Below are 19970 nucleotides of genomic sequence, written 5' to 3'. Positions count from 1 at the left end.
TTAAAAAAAAACAACAGAGAGCACGGATATCTCAGCTGGTAGAGATTCTGACTTGTAGTCCAAGGGTAGTTGGTTCGATACAAGGAACCAGCTTTGTAGCTCAATTTTTCCTCAGGATGAAATAGCTATTGTATTTAATTAGACCGATAAATCAGTCCCACACCAGTGATGATACTGATTGGCGGTTAAATGTTAAATAACCAACAAATCAGAATGAATCCAGGGAGAAAGAGATGAAATACAGAAAACACGCAAACGGTTTCCATATCAGCAACTTATATATCGAAACAGTATCAATTTATCATGCCGAGTTACTGACAAACACGGTGTGTTATAATATCATTATCCTAAGGCATTGTGCTGCTCCTTCTAACTACTACTACGGTGTTAAAATAAGGATATTAATAAATAATGATAACAAAGAAATTTGCTACCCAGCATCAACAGCAATAATAATAATAATAATAATAATAATAATAGTAATAATAAGGAGGAGGAGGAAGACGTGGAGGAAGGAATAAATAAATAAATCCCTGTGGCATTTGTAGCTGTTTATTGCGTATGTACCTGCAATAAATAATTGTCTTTTCCGCTGATAGCCTCTTCTCTTTTATGTGTTTTAAAAACCACCTCAGTTCTAACTCACAGTCTTTAGATGCTTCAGTGATGTCAAGGAAAATGTTAGGCCTGAAAAGCATTGTTATTATTATTATTAATATTATTATTACTATTATTAGTAGTAGTAGTATTCATAATAAACAATGATTACAAAAGTTTTATGGCGGCATCGGACAATGATGCCCCCCATAAAACCAGTAAGAATGTTTAAGAGGACATACCCATAAGTCGTTTATTTTGTTTTCATGTCCAAACCTTTATTTGTTTTTATGTTCAAAATCAGGTCCGAAATGGAGAAAATAATGTCTTTGATCTCCCGTCGTTACATGGCTGTGCGTTCATCTGTATAAGTACCTTGTAATATACACTCCTCCCATTTATCCACAATATTTAGATAATAACAACGAACGCTGTCCTTTGTTCTTCCGTGTAACAACTTTACATTAACGATCATATGGTTGCGTCGTTGCCATTCATTTCATTATTAAAAAGAGAGGTATTAAAGAGAACTCCTAAGTCAATACAGAGACGGTGGTGGGGTTACATACCTGTCTGGTAAGAATTTGATTGTGATTGTTCTTGTTGGTAAAACAGAAGTAACTCGTATAAATCATCCTTAACTTTCGCAGTTACTGTAGCTGTTAGCGCAATCCAAGGACAGTCAGCGAAACTTCGCAAGACTGAAATCTCTCGAAATTACGGTCTGATAATTTCACCTCTACAAAGTCAATGTGTTTTTCAAGGAATTATAAGATATACAATTATATACAGTGTATGTGAGAGAGAGAGAGAGAGAGAGCATTAGTTACATAACGAATAATTATATTAATGGAAAATTGGCTACAAGGAGAACAAAAGAGAATAAGCGACAACCACTTATACCCACAATTACAAGAATATTTTATTTTGGCTAAAAATTGTTATTATTTTCCATAAAACTGACGACACGTGATTGTTGTTCAGTTGTTCGACAAATTTCCTTTCCACATGCTTATCTTTAAGGGATTGGATATGTTCATGTGCTCGTTCATTACGTATTCAGACACTACGATATTATAAAATGACATGAGGTGGCATATAAATTACAGTTTACTAAGGCAATACCATATTATATAATAACATGAGGTGACATAGAAATTACAGTTTACTAAGACAATATGATATAATAAAATAACATGAGGTGACATGCAAATTAAAGTTTACTACATATTAAATTTAACAGATTAAAAAAATTGACCCCAAAGATTAAATTGATGATTTGTCTGAAACACAAGAGAGATTCAACGCAATCAGTCAGACATAATCGATCTCGATATGACCCATCGAACACTAGCGCTCTGGACATTAATGTTTCTGGTGATGTAAATGTGACTGAGGTCTTTTTCAAACATACATACATACATATATATATATATATATATATATATATATATATATATATATATATATATATATATATATATATATATATATATATATATATATATATATATATACATGTGTGTGTTTTAAATACATAGTACGTTTTCACTATTTGATAAGTTTTCCATCATTGTAATAATATTGATTGATGCACTTCTTTTCTCTCTAATGAAATCAACGAAAGTGAGCGAAGGATTAAGAAAAACATACATTCTGGAATGACTAAAAATAAACTATATGACAACTGAAACCCTTTCAACCCTCCAATAGAAATATTGGATACAAATATGGAAATGTGCTAAGGCTAAAAACGTAATCACCCGGATACCAATTGGACATATAGAAGCTATACGCCGCTATCAAGTAAAACTTAAATTCCCTATTTATACCCTCCGCTATAGTAAAAAAGTGGAGAGAAAACAAATACAAGAAATACGTGCTACGGCAAGTACCAAATAAAGTTTAATTGAGATGTAGTGTCTTTGTTCACGTTACATCTCCAAAACAATGGAATATCCAACATAGTCATATGAAAAGGCATATCTCTCCATACACACACACATTACGCACTCATCCAAACAAGAAAACACACTTATCTATTCTTGGGATAAAAACACCTCAAGAAGAAACTCACACATCTGATCCAGGCCAGTCCAAACAAATACAAAAATTATATATATAAAAAAATAATTAAAAAAATTAGGCTGTGGTAAGTCAAACCGAAACCTACATAAATACCTATAAGGGAAGGGAAGGAAATTGACCCATGGCAAATATTTTGCCACTGGGGCAATAGTACAACCCTTATCTGAAGCCTTTCTGATGAAAATCAGGCCCAATGTCAGCTCGGACAAAGGGAAGATAGTACAAAATAATTGTGCTTCGTTTGGGATAATACAACCACATGAGATTTGATAGATAAAAAAGAAATCAACCCTGTCAAAATGTATAAATTGCATTATTGATTTTTTAAAACACAAACACTTACAGATTCTTTTGGGTGGACAAGAAACACCTACACCAGAAACACTTTTAGATATAAACAGGGTGTCAGTTCTAAGTCCAAACCATCTATATGTGCTGGGATGGGGCTAAGGAGTGTCAACAACAAGAAGAAGGACACCAAGCATAGGTCGCTCATTGTTTCTCTAGTTTGTCAGACAAGCTTTAATCTCAGGATGCAATAATCATTTTTAAAAATTAATTGGAGAAAAAGCCATGATCATATTAAGAAACACATTAACTAATATGTAAGGCTTTTATGGGCTATATTAAGCAAGGTTTAAGTTTTATTAATACAAATCATCTGGAATTTTCCAAGATTCGTGATTTAGGCGGATGTATACAATGATAGACAATTGATTGTTAACTTGATTTATGTTTTTCTAATAAAGATAGGCATCCGTGATATCTCACCGCCTTTCACATCGCTTGAGATGTTGGCACTCTCGATCCATATTTTCCTAAATCTTGACACTGAGATTTATTCGAGGCGATACCACTAACAAAGTGTGCTTAGTAGATGGTTCAATCTAAGAAAGAAAGAAAGAAAGAACGAAAGAAAGAATATTACTAAGAAACTAATTTGACTTCATTTTGAATATGTACAATCACTGTCGTAATGTGTAAAGCTGTATGGATTTGTATTTAGCAGTTCTCAAGACAATACTTTCATGTTTATTCTCAGAAGAATATAACAGATTTCCCAATCTTGTCAGGACATAAAGTTTCCAATTTAGTTAAATTTATTTGTATGTGCATATGAGAGAGAGAGAGAGAGAGAGAGAGAGAGAGAGAAAGTTTACAACGTCTATTAAAAGTTGTAGAAGACTGCAGGAAATGCTCTTTCAGAATACTCTGGGTCAAAGTTTGATGCAATCCTTCTTTTACATAACATCATGCATAACTGAAACTTTTTCCGATTTCAGTTACTGCTGCACTCCAAAGGTCAAGACATTTGAAATGGTAATATTGTTCATTAATTAGATGTCTTCTAATATTACCAAATCCGGTTAATTAGAAACGATTTAAGAGAATAAATAGGAAACATTTAACGCATCAGATTAAAATAATGACATGTCAGTCATAATCCTTTCCAATAAAGTATGCACTGTTTGTGTTTGGGAGAGAGAGAGAGAGAGAGAGAGAGAGAGAATGATTGTAACAGGAATAGAGCAATGTAAACGGTATTATCAATGTCAAGGTCGTTTGCATCATTCCAGTTTCTATACACTTTCCTCTTCGATGACAAAGGTACTAATGTCAAAGTTTTTAACGTTGAACTAGAATTATAGCAAAACCTACTGATACATTTTATAGTTTTAAAGACATATACACATATACTGATGTTCACTCCAACATAACGGTCAGAAACACGAACGCGTCAGACCCCTTTCGGGACTTCATTAAGTTTAAACAGGTTAGCAGTTAGACTTTAATATCTGTTTTTGGTCATACATCCTTTGTTATGACATGGGATGCTAATTTGTCCAGTAATGTGGCAAATACATGTTTACGTTACATTAATAACAAAACTGTCTTTTTTATAAACATTTTCCAGAGTGACATATAACTTTCTAAAACCAGTCATTGGTTGTTGCTTATACGTGCTACTGTATCAGCTTCATCCTAGGAAGATGTCACTCTTTCAAAAAATGAATGACAACATTAAACTCACTATTTGGTAGATATTGCTACCTGAGAATGCATTTTGGTATTAAATCTGCTTAAGAAGTGTTTCAGAAACACATGACATGTTTTGAGGACCTGCCTGGGGTGGGGACTGATAATGATGACAACATTGATTGGGGAACTTCAAAGGTAGATCATGATGGAAAACTGAAAAATGTTTTAAAGAGATGCCAGGAAATAAATCTGACACTGACTTTAGAAAAATGACAATTTAGACTAACAGAAGTGTGCTACGTGAGACACGTGTTGATATCAACAGGTATTAAGCCTGACCCAGAAATAAATATAGAAATGCCCACTCCGACAGACAAGAAAGGAATTGAAAGATTACTGGGTACAGTCAACTACATAGCAGAATTTATCCCAAATATGTCTACAATCACAGAGCCAACCAGAGCCGTTTTGAAAAGTGACACTGAATTTGTTTGGGAAACTGCACAAAAACATGCATTTTAAGAGATCAGCCAAATTCTAAGCAAAGAACCTGTGTTAAAATACTTCGATGTTAAGAAGCATGTTGTTGTTAGTTGTCATGCATCAAAATCAGGACTTGGAGCATTGCTGATGCAGTCAAGAAAACCCATAACATTTGCATCAAAGTCTTTGACAGATGCAGAAACAAGGTATGCACACATCGAAAAAAACTGCTTGCTGTGTTATTTGGTCTTCAGATTTAATCAATATACTTCTGGTCGTCAAGTACAAGTTGAATCGAATCATTAACCTCTGGAATCGATTCTCAATAAACCTCTATCTGCTGTACCTCCTAGACTTCAGAGAATGCCTTTAAGACTGCAGAATTACAGTTTTGACTTAAGTATTGTCCAGGAAAACGTTTAAATGTAGCAGATACGTTGTCGAGATCATACATACAGACCAACACGTCTGAGATGAACATGGATCGTGAAATTGAGTGCTATGTGCACATGATCATGTCAAATATACAGACTGCAGATGCACAGTTATAAGTAATAAAAAGTGGAACTAAACGTGATAATAAAAAGACTAAATTACGAGAAATGATTCATAAAGGATAGCCAAATGATAAACATCCCCTAAATTTTGAAATTAGAAATTTCTTGAACTGCAGAGATGAACTTGCAGAAACGGACGAATTAGTTCTGAAAGGAGAGAAGATTGTAATACCAGATGCTCTTCAGAAAGAAATGCTAAAAGAATTGCACAAGAATCATATGGACATTGAGAAGACAAATCAAAGAGCAAAATACATTATGTAATGGCCTGGCATGAATGTACAGATTGCAGACACAGCATCGAATTGTTCTACTTGCCAGGAATACAGAAGGTCCAAAAAAAAAATAAACAGTGTTGTCTACACAACCTACCGCACTATGGGCAATGGTTAGGACAGATTTATTTATGTGGAATAATTACAACTATGTCTTGATAGTATACTATTGCTCCAAATATATTGAAGTTGCCAAGCTAGAAAATACAGGAGCAATCACAGTAATCACACACATAAAATCAGTTTTTGCATGACATGGAAACCACGAGAAGTAAGGAGTGAAAATGGACCACAGTTCTCCTCAAAAGAATATGGACCGTTTTTAAAAACCTGGGGATTCACACATATTACATCAAGTCCCATGTATCCACAGTCTAATTGTTAAGCAGAAAGAACCATTAAAACTGTCAAAAGAATTCTCAAAAAGACAAATAGAAATGGAAAAGATCCATATTTATCGATAATGGAGTTTCGAAATACGTCTGTTGATGATATAGGATCTCCGGCACAAATATTGATGACTCGAAGACTTCGATCGACTTAACCTACTACCAACATACAGCTACGTCCGCAAGTTATACAAGAAAGCAACTTAATGTGTAAACTGGGTGAAAAGAAAATTCAGCGAAAGAAACAATATGACATAACAGCTAAAGAGCTTCAAATCTGATTTCTGGAAACAAATTAAGAATCAGAAGACAATTTGTTGAACTTTTCCAACTCACCAGAAACTTTTTGAAAATATATTCATGTGCAAAATAGAACTTTGTCAAGTTTGAAAATGTTTGCAAATTTAGTAAAAAAGAAAGTATAAATGAAAATGTGCATTTAAAAGAAAAGCACAAAACTCATTTTTAGGGGAGTTGTGGTAATATAAGGTATTAATATTCTCTTGCTAGAAAAGATCGGACATAGAAAATTGGTAGACACGAGAACGACAAGGAGAAGACGTACAATTACATATATACATATCAGAAACTCATACATATAATCCTACTATTAGTACTCTCAGTGCGGTGGGATGTTATTGATACAGCGTAGTTTAATACATGCGATATCATCTATATGCATCCTATCGGAAGATTGAAAAAAAATGTTTTGTCTTGAATAAACGAGCAATGCAATGCATATCAAATAAAATATCATGAACAACCATGATAATCAAACAAATTGTATGTTGTAATAGCCGTTTCAGTCTATCTTTCACTTTGCAGTCAATTCACATTCAAAATTGTAACACTGATAAAAGCCTATATAATAATACGTCTGTTACCCGATTAAAAGTCTAAAGATGTAGGAAAATGCTTTTTCAGTCTGCGTGGATAAACATTTGCTCAGTCCGTAGAATGCGATTTTTCAACAAATAGTCGGTTTCTTTGTGCTTTTTTAATTCGCAAACAGTCATTTAAGCATAAAGGAAAATGTGACATTTGAACACCGCTGTGGAAAGAATGGCATGCTCTAGTTCAAATACCGATAGATAACTTCAGAAAATGGATAATTTCAAGTGTTTTATTAGAGCTGAACATTGTCTGGTTAAGATGAAGGTCGAGTTTATAATGATTTCCCTTTGGTAAAGGTCTTTACTGCCGGGTTGTTTTAATATGATGTATATGACCAGTGTACTGTTGCATATGTGACGTTTATAAAAAGGAACGAAAAAATAATTCTTCGTTGATACTAATCTCTATGTCGCTATCAAATATACAATTTTCTCCGTAATGTATTGCTAAAATGTTTGCGTTTAAGTAGCAATTCTTTTGTTTAGAGACATTTTGAATGTATTCTTATGTATTCTATGATAAATATTGATTATTATTTATTTTATTTTGATTTGGTGGGTATTTCAGTGCTTGTGTTTTTACTTATTTTGAAAATTAAAAAACACTTAATGACAAAATATATCTAAAAATGGTTAATCTCGACCTTTAGTGTTTAGGTATAAAATCAGACCTCTTTTATGAACAAGTATCTATAAGTTCCGATTTGTTAGGGGAAAAAAACTGGTCCATACCGCTCAATATCTCATTAAAGACGTTGTTTTTAAATTCATTTTAATATTGTTTTCTAAGGTTGTGTCATTTTTATTAAAGTAGACATGGCTATCATCATCATCTATCAAAGTAATTTTATCGCTAAAAATTGTAAGCAGACGGAAGAAAATGTCCACATAATGATTTTGTCGTGCACAGTGTAAATTAGAATTACATTCTTTACAGTCTGACATCAATAGCACTGTCGTTTTCCAACTTTGACACCAAATTAATCTGCGTGCGTATGCTTTGCTTTTCTCTCTCTGTTCCTCTTGTCAGTGGGAATGTCAAACCCTTGACTGATTTTTCAGGAGTATAAGATGATTCTGGCTGCGTGACAGGAAGGTCACTCTCGCTCCGTTTAACCTTTAAACGTATAACGACTTCCTTGCCTATACCATCATCTACTTCAGTCACAAAGAAATTTTCATAAGATGGTTCTTCATTCTGCCAGTTTTCGTAAATTTGCTCTTTATCCTCGTTGGAAACGTCTGAAGTATCTGCGTTCTTCTCAACTATAAAAGCGCAAATATATTCTGTGTCAGGTATACTGAGGACCCATGCAACAAAATACAAAAGTGTTACCATATACAGAAAGCGCAAGAAAATTGAAAGACAAGCATTGCAAAATATTTAGCTTTACATCCACAGGGATAACGAAAATACCAAGCAACAGTGAAGTTTGAAAACAATGTACGCTGTTAATTTTACAGTTATGTTCGGGATACAATAATTATCCATACAAATATAACTCCAGCATCTCGAATAGTCATGTAAGACCATTTTTAGTTAGACCCGTTCGTGTGGGGAAAAATATATCATGGACTATTGACAATGGAACTAGTCCTGACTTAATGGATGGAATTAGACTCTGTAAGATAGTGTCGCTACTAGTGGGGTAAACGGGCTGGATTATTATTAAGACATTGCTAACATATTCAAGTCTCATATGAATGTAAGTATGTGTTTTGGTTTTGTATTGTTCTGGTTTTTTTTTTCTTCTCTTACTTCAGATCAGAGAATGTACCTAATAGCATACTTAATATATGTTTATACATATATATAATGATTTGTGTTTCTAATGTTAAACACTGTTTTGCAGGAGTCTCCACCTCTATGAATTTTGATTGATTTAGTTGGTGACACATTCCAAACCATCATCTAGTTTAATATAATCATAGAAACAATAAAGTTTCGATTTTGTTACTTATTTATGCTAATACATCGGTGAGCATTGAATAAGAGTTATATGTTCGATTTATCGGCCACTTGATGTTATTACACGCAAGTAAATGATAAGGATCGCAGGTTCTATGCCCACCTAGGTCACCCGAGTCAGCTGTCTAAGGTTCCTAGGTACGTTATAGTCCTTACTGTTCTCAAAGCTAAAACCATGCAAGCTAACAACCAACCAACTTGACAAGGTAGGAGCAATCAAAGTCATGAATCCCGATGGTTGCAATATGTGTAATCGGCATTGTTAATAAAGTTCTTTAATTTAATGTCGTTTGTAGTTGTAGTCCAACTCATTCTGCAGATTGTGTCAAATATGTATATCAGACCATCTTCTTATTTTAAGTATGGACTATCAATGGAAAATTAAAACATTCCTTGTTTCCACTTTTCTCATTTTCACTATCAGCTAGTAGTTATCATTGCATTTCTCAGATATTGTCATCATCTTTTGTCAACAGATGATACCAATTTTTGACTCGTCTTGCAATTCCTTGAAAATGGCTCATGAGTTACTGCGATTTGCAACGTACTCATGTCATTATTCATTCAAAGCATGAAGTAACTGAATTTGAATATCCAATACTTCATCTCAAGCTATAAGTAGCTTTGTCTACCTAATAAGGAAAGCTTGATGGGCTTGAAATGTCGTCCCCACCCATACATCAGCCATAAACACAATTTATGTCACATTATCAAATTATCAATAAGTCTCATTTTCTAATTATTAGTTTTTAAAAATTTCTATAGCCTTACGCAAGACGACACAAGACATGCTTGATATTTATTTACGGGAATGCCTAATTTTAGCCATAATACCAAAAACAATTTACATAACACAAAAAACTTTTGTGTGACAGAAAAGAATTACATTAACCTTAATTTTGTAAAATTTCTTATCAGAACTAAAGAAGACAATAAATCTAAGATAGGCTGAAGTAATATACGAGCAACGTTTTAATGAAATAACAAGAGTTCAAATTATCCATGACCTATTGCTAATATTTTCCAGACGGTTACAATTTCAACAAATAATTACATCAGATAAAAGTTATCACAGAGAACGTAGAACGCTCTTTTCCTATAACATGATGTTTACATTGTCTGTTAATTAAAACCAAAACTGATCACAAATGAAACTTATTTTGCACCATTAAAATGCAATTAATCATTTCCTGATAGTCCATACCAAACTTCCTTCTACTGTGATCACACAAAATCTATAACATAGATTTGAGTTTGTGGAATTTGATGTTTAGACATATATTGATTCATTACCTATGAATTCGACAATTTTCTGTCAGCTAACGGTAAAATCCCCTTTCTGAAATTACTGTATCAAATTTCTGTCACTTCTCATCTAGAAATATAATTGTACCTTTCTGTTTCTTTTCAACAATTACTGTCATGCAGCACGACCACATCAAAACATCTGGAGTAGAACCATGATAAACTTCCACGTTTACGTAATTCTTTCTGTCATCGTTGCACACACGCACTATATGAAAAGTACAATTAGTACAAAACGATCAAATATCAATTTTGTTTCAAATTAAACATTAACTAATATTATCAGATGTTACTCTATATATGAAATGACAGGATATGCTGTATTGATCAAGTGGACCTATTTCCTTCACTCAAATAGAAAATTACATTTCTATGACTGAAATTGTATTTAAAGTTATTAAACAATTGTATAGCTTTAAAATTTTAAAAGGTTGAAATAGGTATCCGATTAATGGGTAACATAGTGTATATATATATATATATATATATATATATATATATATATATATATATATATATATATATATATATATATATATATGTGTGTGTGTGTGTGTGTGTGTGTGTGTGTGTGTGTGTGTGTATTCCTGTACAATTATGTTTATATTTCATCCATCATTGGATCATCACATACTACATGAGCACGATTTAGTGAAAATCTGAATTACTTTTTCTCTGCTGCGTCGGTTTTAGCGATTTTGCATCAAAAGTAGTAAGTTTTTGCACGAGCTCATCACATCCTATCTCCCTCAAGACGTCTACGAGGGCAAACTGTGCTCTACCGCCTTTGTCCAAAACCTCCTTTAAGAAGCTGGCTGCTTGAGCCCGCCTTCTGGGCTGCCTTTTTCTTAGATCCTCGAAAAATGTATTGTTCAGAATTCCTCTGTCTACGAAGATGTCTTCAAACTGACATGGATCGATTTCATCTACGACTGATTCAAAGTGGTGTAGAATATTTTCTTTGATCGCTTGTGAATTTCCTGCAATGGAATTTAAGTTTATGTAAAAAGACAATTACAAAGTTTGCTTCAGCAAAGTATGATATATTTTTCTATTGAGAACATGAATTATTTTAATAATTCCTTGTGCTATAATTACCCTGGCACCCTTCCAGCTGAATTGCTCTTTTCATCGAAAAAGAAGAAATTACAAAACTATCTCCTGGTTCTTCCTGTGTGTATAGGAAAGTGAATGCAGTTCAAAACATTGGTGTATTGAGTATCTGGCTAATACCGTTAGCAGCACACACAAACATAATTGATAGCTAACTGTACTTACTGTACATTGATTTTGATTTTAGGAGTCTTTCAAAGATTTTTGTCTTCGTTTTGCCTTTCAATGTATTGATATAAGACTGTATTTTCTTGCGATCTTTGTTTAGCAAACATATCAAGAAGAAGTCTGCAGCCTCATGCCTATCTTCTACCAAAAGCCTCTTCAGCTGAGTAATATCCCGATCATCGAACAGTTTATCCAACATTTTATTTTCCAAACTCTCGGTAATCAAGGTTTGGACCTCGATTTCCTCTCGAAGAAACACGTGGTTGTCTTTGATCAACTGTATCAAGTCCTTCTGAGGCTTCCCGGTTTCTGTATGGAAAAGATAACAATATTTCTGATTGTTTTAGTTTGCACATTATCCAACTTGCTATATCCGACAACAAATTTACTTTAAGGTTGATTTCGAAACAGACCTAATGGCATTAGAAATTAGAAGTGAAGAAAGACTAATGGCCAATCTGAACGCAACAGGGGTGGCTCGCATGTGGGAATATTAATTTAATTATTTACAGACCTCAACCATTAAATTCCTTTTCTAAAGACACAGTTTTGAAGATATAACTGAAATTTAATTTAATTTACATCCATGACTGAAAGAATGTTTGAAGACATAAATAGTTGATAGCCGTAATAGATACAATCGCATGAAATAAATTTTAATTGAAAAAATATGGGAAATCATTCAATCTTCTTGTTTTTGTAATTATTTGTTGCTTAATTAAATGTGTGATATTCTGTAGCAGTTTGAAATAAACGCAAGGAATTCTTCAATATTCACAGATGTATAGATCACTGAGAAACTAAACATATTCGTTCACGTAAAGCTCTACATCACAAACAATTAATGATATATGTACGTTTGGTAACATGTCTAGGTTCCAATGTATTGTAAATACGACCTGTCTTGCTTTGAAATAAATTATACCTTCTATCTCTTCAGGTTCCTCATGGTAGTTGACCTTGAGATTTATGGACAATTCCCCCTCAGGGACGGATGAGATAACATCCTTCTCGCGTAATAAATCCAGCACGAACTTTTCCATTTCACCCTTCTTGCAGAATTCTGACAATTTCTGATATGCATCTCTACTTTCCGGCCATAGATTGACTATAACACAACCATGTTCAGAGCTTATGATTTTACAGTCTGTTGATTTCAATGACGATTGGAGCTTGTTTGCAATGTCAGCAGTATTTATAACTTTTTCAATTTCAGCCGTATCTACTGGTTGTCCGTCTTTCTTCAAAATCAGTTTGAGAGTGTAATGAACATCTCTTGACGATGGCTCTGAAATTATTGACATCGTATTACATAACAGCGCATTAATTACTTTGAACAATTGTATCTCTGTTTCGTCCTCGCCGTTACGAAGACAAGAGTTAAAAATGGTGCATGCCAGTGAATGCTTAACTTCTAACTCTAGCTGTAAAGTATGATACCTTCAAAAGTGAGTCTGTTTGGTCTTTAGAATGACGATCAAGAACTATTTTCTGATATACCTATTCTGAGTGTCTAATGAGAAGGAAACTTTATATCAGCAAAGAGTTACATTATAACTAACAAGGCGGGAAGCTTGTTCATGCGACTGATTCCTGTGGAATTAATGCTTCAAAACAATGCGTTATTGTAAATTCAAACGTAAACATGGAATGACATATATTAATGAGTTGTCTATCGATCATCTTCAAGGTTTGTAGTACCTTTTGCAGTGCATGTATCTTCCGGTTCCGTTTTATTCTTAACGGTGAAGACTGTCTCTTCTTCACCTGGAATGAGGTGTTATATCTGAAAAACCATCTCGTGAATCACCAGAATACGTTTGCTTAAAATCTTAACCTGCCGTAAAATTATTGCAATCTAACTTTCAGTGTATTTTCTGGTAGAAGGAACAAGTAAGAATTTCAAGAGATTGTTTTAATTTGAAGCTAGAAGCCCATGATCTGGCTGGCTAAACGTTAAGTCTGAATCAAAGCTAAGACATAATTACTTTCGAAGTAATTACAGAAAACCCTTATTGTAGAAATTTGTACCTTTAAAAAATGCCATTTTTATTTTCTCATAATTCTGAAGCATATGTTTTCAAATATTTTTCAAATTGTTACAAAATACATTTAACAGAGAAACAACCAACTATATATCTCCACCCACTTTAATATTTGAATACTTTTCAATGGTACTTTGACCAGGGACATTAGATACGCAAACATGATGGAACAGTGAGTCTCATATTAACAAGCTATTTCTTGGTAAAACGTGATGACAAATAAAGCCATTAGTTCGTCAACTATGGGGAAATCAATAGCTATATGTTCTTAATGGGATGATCTCCCGTTAAGGAGATTGTGTCTTATTTAAACTCCTCTTTAGTGTAGTTCCCTCAAAGTTCTCATAAAAATAGTTTGCATATCTTAGAAAATATAAGTATGGAAAGTGTTTTTGAAACTCTAATATCTATATGTGGCGTATAATAAAAATTAATACATAAATTCAATAAGCTTTGAAGTTTCCAATACATGCGGGATAAAAGATCTGCTTATAATAGCACAAAATGTTACTTCATTATTCTAATTGTCCTGGATCTCGTACAATAATATAACGGATGTCAACGTCTGATGGGATAAAGCTATCATTATTAATTTTTGATACCAATGAAGACCAGGTTTCTATCATTCAAAATTACTACTGTGATAAAAGGTTGTCAATTAGCAATGTAATCGATATGCACTTGGTATCTCTTTGTTATATGAGAAACGGACGTACGATTACTTTCCTGGACATTTTCCAAATTAGTTTCATCGTTGATGATTGTTTCCAACTGTTTTGCGATAAATATTTCTCTTCCGTTGCCAATCTCTTTTAGAGCATACACAAGGACAAATAACGACAACGGAAGTTTTTGATAAATTGTCTCCACGAGCTTCTTCACCATCTTCATCCTTTTCCCCAAGCACAGAAATATGACTTCATACTCATCCACAGAAAAGATGTTCTCTTGCATAAAGAAATCAATTATATATTGAGGTGAGAGTTCATTTATCAGAAGGCTTTCTATCTTCTGCCAGCATTTCGAAATGACCTTTTCATCCCATTTCAGCATCCATTGTCTTCCTGTAAAGAAAATCCAAGGAACACACATGCTGCAGCAAAATCTCCAGCAAACTTAAGACGATTAAAGGATATTTAACAAGACAATCTTTTTCATAACCATACATACATACATACATACATACATACATACATACATACATACATACATACATTAGATCAATATATTTATACTTTATTCCGCGAAGCGTTTTTGAATCATCGTTAGCATTGTGATATATGATATTGAGATAAGCTATACTTTCAAACTATTTTTATAAATATATAATTGTACGTACTTATGTCAATGACGTAATTGTTGATGTGGCTAGATATAAACAAATTCTTTACACTATATGCAACAGTTGTATACAAAAACACATTTGCAAGACAAATAAACTATCAAACACCCTTCATGGTATCAAGCTAAATAATATAAAACAAACTGGACAGAAATATTCTCAACGAAGGCCTTGTACAATATGTTATGAAAGTGCTTCAATGCATTGATACCGTGTATACAGTGATATCGCAATGATGCAAAAAACGCTTGAAAGAAAACGTTCAAACGTATTTCTGATTTCCCGCTGAAGTAATGGCATATTCTACATACATTACAGAACGACCTCTCTGGTGGCCTAAGTCGTTAGAGCGTCTGCCTCGGATGCGGAAGGTCAAGTGTTCGAATTCCGGCTGAGTCAGACCTAAGATTTATTAAAATGGTACCAGCAACTGAATCGGCCTGGATGGGACATGATTCTACATATCTGACGCATGATGTCCCACTGAAAGTCTTTACTATAAACTGCCATGCTGCAGATATCGTAGCAATATGACTGAAAAATTGTTCAAGCTTCGTTGGAAATTCAAGTCACACACACACACATATATATATATATATATATATATATATATATATATATATATATATATATATATATATATATATATATATATATATAATGGCACCAATTGATTCTAACATGAAAGGGTAATAATTAATTCACAGCAGGAACTATATATAATTCGTTCAAAGCAGGAAACATTATGAATAAAAGCAACTATCTCCTAGCTCTCATGCACCAGCATCCAACATACACGAACATACACTCAACCCTCAAACAGGATGTCACATGGTCGAATGTGCACGAGAACTCTTTCATACAAAGAGAATTTAACACTCAGCTATATGTACAAACCCACTGCAGTTTTACAGAAAAATACAGGCATAAAAATTGAATTATATTATTAACGCTTAAATACCAAACAGAGATAAATACCCATGCCCCTTGATCCTCGCCTTATATGTTATGATACATGAATGTGTTAAAGAAATTCAGATATAATGCCAACAACTAGACTCCCAAGGTATAGTGACATCATATCCTTCATCACTTATGGGGAAAATGCCCCTCCCTTTCCCAGCATAACCCTCCCTTTCCCAGCATAAGATCCTTGTAAAGACTGCAAGGTGTTCCAAATAATGGTTGGATTGTAAGTTTTGTTTTTCTACGATCGTTTTCATATTTAAAATTACACACACAAAGTATCGCAAGTCACTTGACACTGGGGTGGAGAAGGGATGGGATCATATTCTTAAGTGGCCTCCGTAAAGGAAGAACCTGGGGTCGTTTCATAGTCCTCTTATATTCTTCTGTACGTTGTGACGCACACTTTAAGAAACAGGACCATAACTGAAGAAGTCCTAAGTTTATTTCAGATGACTCACTTCAGACTCTAATGACCTGATGTTCTCGACATCACACACACACACACACCCTCCAATTTGGGCTGTTGTTTTATTCTCTCTTCCGCTAACTAAAGCAAAAGTATCTAACGGACTTCAAAAAGCCTGTTATTATTATTATTATGATTATTAAAAGTATTTGAACTCCTTTTCACTTCAGCCTAACAACTGATTAAACGCAAAATATAATGTGAATGATATTTAGGATCGAGTTTTCTGAACTTAGTCAACCTAATAGGTTTTCAAAATTTTCAAGTCATAATATAAGGAACCCGTTCCGGTTTACGGCGGGAACGCAGAGGGACATACCGTGGATAAAATTATAAGTGTTTGAATGAATCGTATATTGATCTAAACCATCGATATTTAACTTTAACACAGTTATACAAATTATACGCATATAAAGGAGAGTTTAAGCATTGCTTTCAGGTTGTATTTGTAGCTCTATATCTTAAGTGACCCAGGCGCCAAAATTTTAATCCGCCACTGATAATTTGGACGCTCTCAGTCTTAAGTTAACAAGTGCGAGGATTACAGCATGATAACTTAACCTCTACGATTGAGGGTCCTCAACAGATTATGGTTAAAATTTTCTGACCAACAAACATCTGTTCATCTTGGAAATCGGAAACAATGTGCTTTCGAACATTAAGTACTTGCTAACTTAGGAACCTCTATAAATTTTCAAAAACTGTAAAATTTATATTAATTAAAACAATTTAGTTAGATACTCTGATTGCACAATATGTAAAACAAAATGGATCGAAATTCATATTGTTTTGACCTGCATATTCCGACACCGTTCTGTATCACTAGAAAGGTTGATGTTGTTTAGTATGTTTTGCCATTGTATCTTGAGCCCATGTATATCAAGATAAAACAGAATGCATCAGAATTATTATGGTCAACATATTTACAACACTCCCACTCCCTTAGTAATACAATTATGTCCATCCGCCTCCATAACATTTAGTGAAGGTATCCCGTATTTTAACTCAGAATATCGTGAGGGATCATTAAACGGACTGAGTAACTGACAGAGTGAGAACGAGCAACAACGGCATAACATGATACTTTAAGCTGTTCGGTCAGATTATAAAAACTGTATACCCCAACTAGAAACATACTTCAGGGGTCGATTTAATTGCCCTATTAGGAACTTTATACCTACTAGAAGGTGTCATTAAGCTAGGGCAGAATATTTACCGGTAATGGAATTGTCAGGTGAGGTTTGGGACAAGTCAAAATATTAAGTGGTATGAAGTGTCGGATGGGGGTCTTTTTCCTACAGTAACGCCTATTGTACAAAAGCTTGCTGTTTAATTTGCTGTTGCTTAGACCATAGAAGAAGGCAGGTCCAAAGTACCTTTGGTCGAGTCACACATTATTTGGAAAATATTTATTGTCCGTGAAGAAGTGTGAGATTTGGCGTGTATTGCAAAAAATCGGATGTTTATTAAAGAAGCCTGTGTTACGTACGACACAGCTAATCACACGATTTATGTAAACATATCTTGCTATTCAATATTACTTACAAAATAAATTAGTATAAATGAATTGTTAATTGAAACATGTACATCAAGATAGTTTTCTAATCTACTCAGTTACTATGCTAACATATCTAACCAGACAAATCATTTTATCGTAAAGCCAAAATGTTCATTGTTGTAGCAAAGGAAGTCAAATGTCTAACGATGTACAACAACTTTGATATGGCCTTAAATTCATAAAACCTGGAGCACCTTTATGAAGATTTAGGGCATATAGCATGGATAGGTTTGCTCTGAAATAATCGCTTAGGATGCGAAACGTTTACATTCTAAAAACATAAGTAAAGATAAAATAAGCATATATATATATAAAGATTTCAAAAGTCTTCAGACTACTTGTTTTTAAAGTCCATATTCGAGTTACCATTGTTGTGTTAATGAGTTAAAATAGAAAATACCTGTCATTGTCGGAACAGGTTCTTCAAGTTTGTCAGCCAAGTCTTGGAAACCTGTACATCGGAGTGCATCTAAGAAAACTGTATAAGCCGACTGATCCTTTCTCAAGATTATTTGCAGAAGCCTATCTGCACCTTTGAGTTGTTTGTCGGACTTTATGTCTTCGCAATCTTCCTGCATTAGGACGTCATTTTGAATCAAATGATCACAGACATCTTTAACCGGAATTCGTCTCTTCAGTTCACGATAATATCTTCGTATTGACATATCTGCCTCAGCATCTAGGTGATCCGGGGACACACTTGAACCTTGTGCCCCACTATAATCTAAATAAAATACAAATATTTATTTGGAGCCTATAATACAGGCTAGGAGAGTTGGATGACTTAGATAAGTAATGTGCTCAGAAAGATGTTTGATATTTATTTATTGAAAGATACTTCTTACTTCTGGTCGACACTGAATATTGTAACATGTTAGACTGACTGCTTGTCCTTACAGTTACTTATCTCTATCACGCTTTAAGAATCAAACATTGGTTCTTTCTGTGATATAAAAGTAAAGGTACTTTAACGAGTTGATAACATCCAGATAACTATGTATATATATATATATATATATATATATATATATATATATATATATATATATATATATATATATATATATATATATATATATATATATATAAGCAAATTATTGTCCACCTATAAAAGCCATAATATCCTTGGTGAAAGTCAAAGGTTTAAGCAACCTATGGGTGAAACTCAGTATAATTACTATTATAAGCACAGTTCATACACCAGTACATTCCTTGATTAGCCACTACGGCCGAGGTTGAACATTAGTGTTATGTATAAGTATAATTTTTTGCAACTCCTGGTACATAATTTGATCTAATGTTTTATATTCATGTCTGTAATGTATACATAGTATCGTTTGACAGTTCTGCTATGTGACCCGTCTATCTTACGCGCGTAGTAGTTGCATAGGATCTATAAATAGCAGTTAACGTATGTGTCGAAAATTATTAATAATAATCTTAATAATAATAATAAATGGCGCTTACGGCTTAATTTCTCATTGCCTGATGGGGTTGTGATATTTCCAAAATAATTCAGTAACGTCATATTGTTTGGTTTAGTTCACATGGATATATCATGTTCACGGTGTATAATAACTAATGTTAATGTTGTTAAGAGGGAGAAAACGTCAAAAAACCTAACAAATTCGACGTCATTACATTCTGAAAATTTAACGTTTAAACAGAATCACCAGAGTGAGAGAGAGACCGGACATTTTGGATGTTTCTAAAAGTTACATTCTAACTTGTACGTTATAAGACTGTTACATATAGTACGGTCTAGGTGAGTCG

General features: G+C 33.6%; 1 protein-coding gene across 4 annotated transcripts in view; it reads right to left on the bottom strand.

Moving 5' to 3' along the window:
- Positions 1–1494: 1494 nt before the first annotated feature.
- Positions 1495–19970, bottom strand: part of LOC149771213 (uncharacterized) — a 38252-nt gene continuing 19776 nt past the window's right edge. For 3 of the 4 annotated variants that reach the window (XM_089948714.1, XM_089948713.1, XM_089948716.1), the window contains 8 exons: positions 18598–18921; positions 14579–14926; positions 13519–13584; positions 12743–13105; positions 11815–12126; positions 11205–11516; positions 10625–10744; positions 1495–8528 (listed from right to left, as the gene is read on the bottom strand). In XM_089948714.1, coding sequence (XP_089804840.1) covers positions 8194–8528; positions 10625–10744; positions 11205–11516; positions 11815–12126; positions 12743–13105; positions 13519–13584; positions 14579–14926; positions 18598–18921 — 2180 coding nt within the window. In that variant the 3' untranslated portion in view covers positions 1495–8193. The remainder of the gene's footprint in view (positions 8529–10624; positions 10745–11204; positions 11517–11814; positions 12127–12742; positions 13106–13518; positions 13585–14578; positions 14927–18597; positions 18922–19970) is intronic. The other variant, XM_089948715.1, reaches the window with a different exon arrangement.

The sequence above is a fragment of the Sinohyriopsis cumingii genome, unplaced genomic scaffold, assembly GCF_028554795.1.
Source record: "Sinohyriopsis cumingii isolate HCF-2022 unplaced genomic scaffold, ASM2855479v2 utg002028l, whole genome shotgun sequence".
NCBI lineage: Eukaryota > Metazoa > Mollusca > Bivalvia > Unionida > Unionidae > Sinohyriopsis > Sinohyriopsis cumingii.
This window is presented reverse-complemented; position numbering and strand designations above follow the sequence as displayed.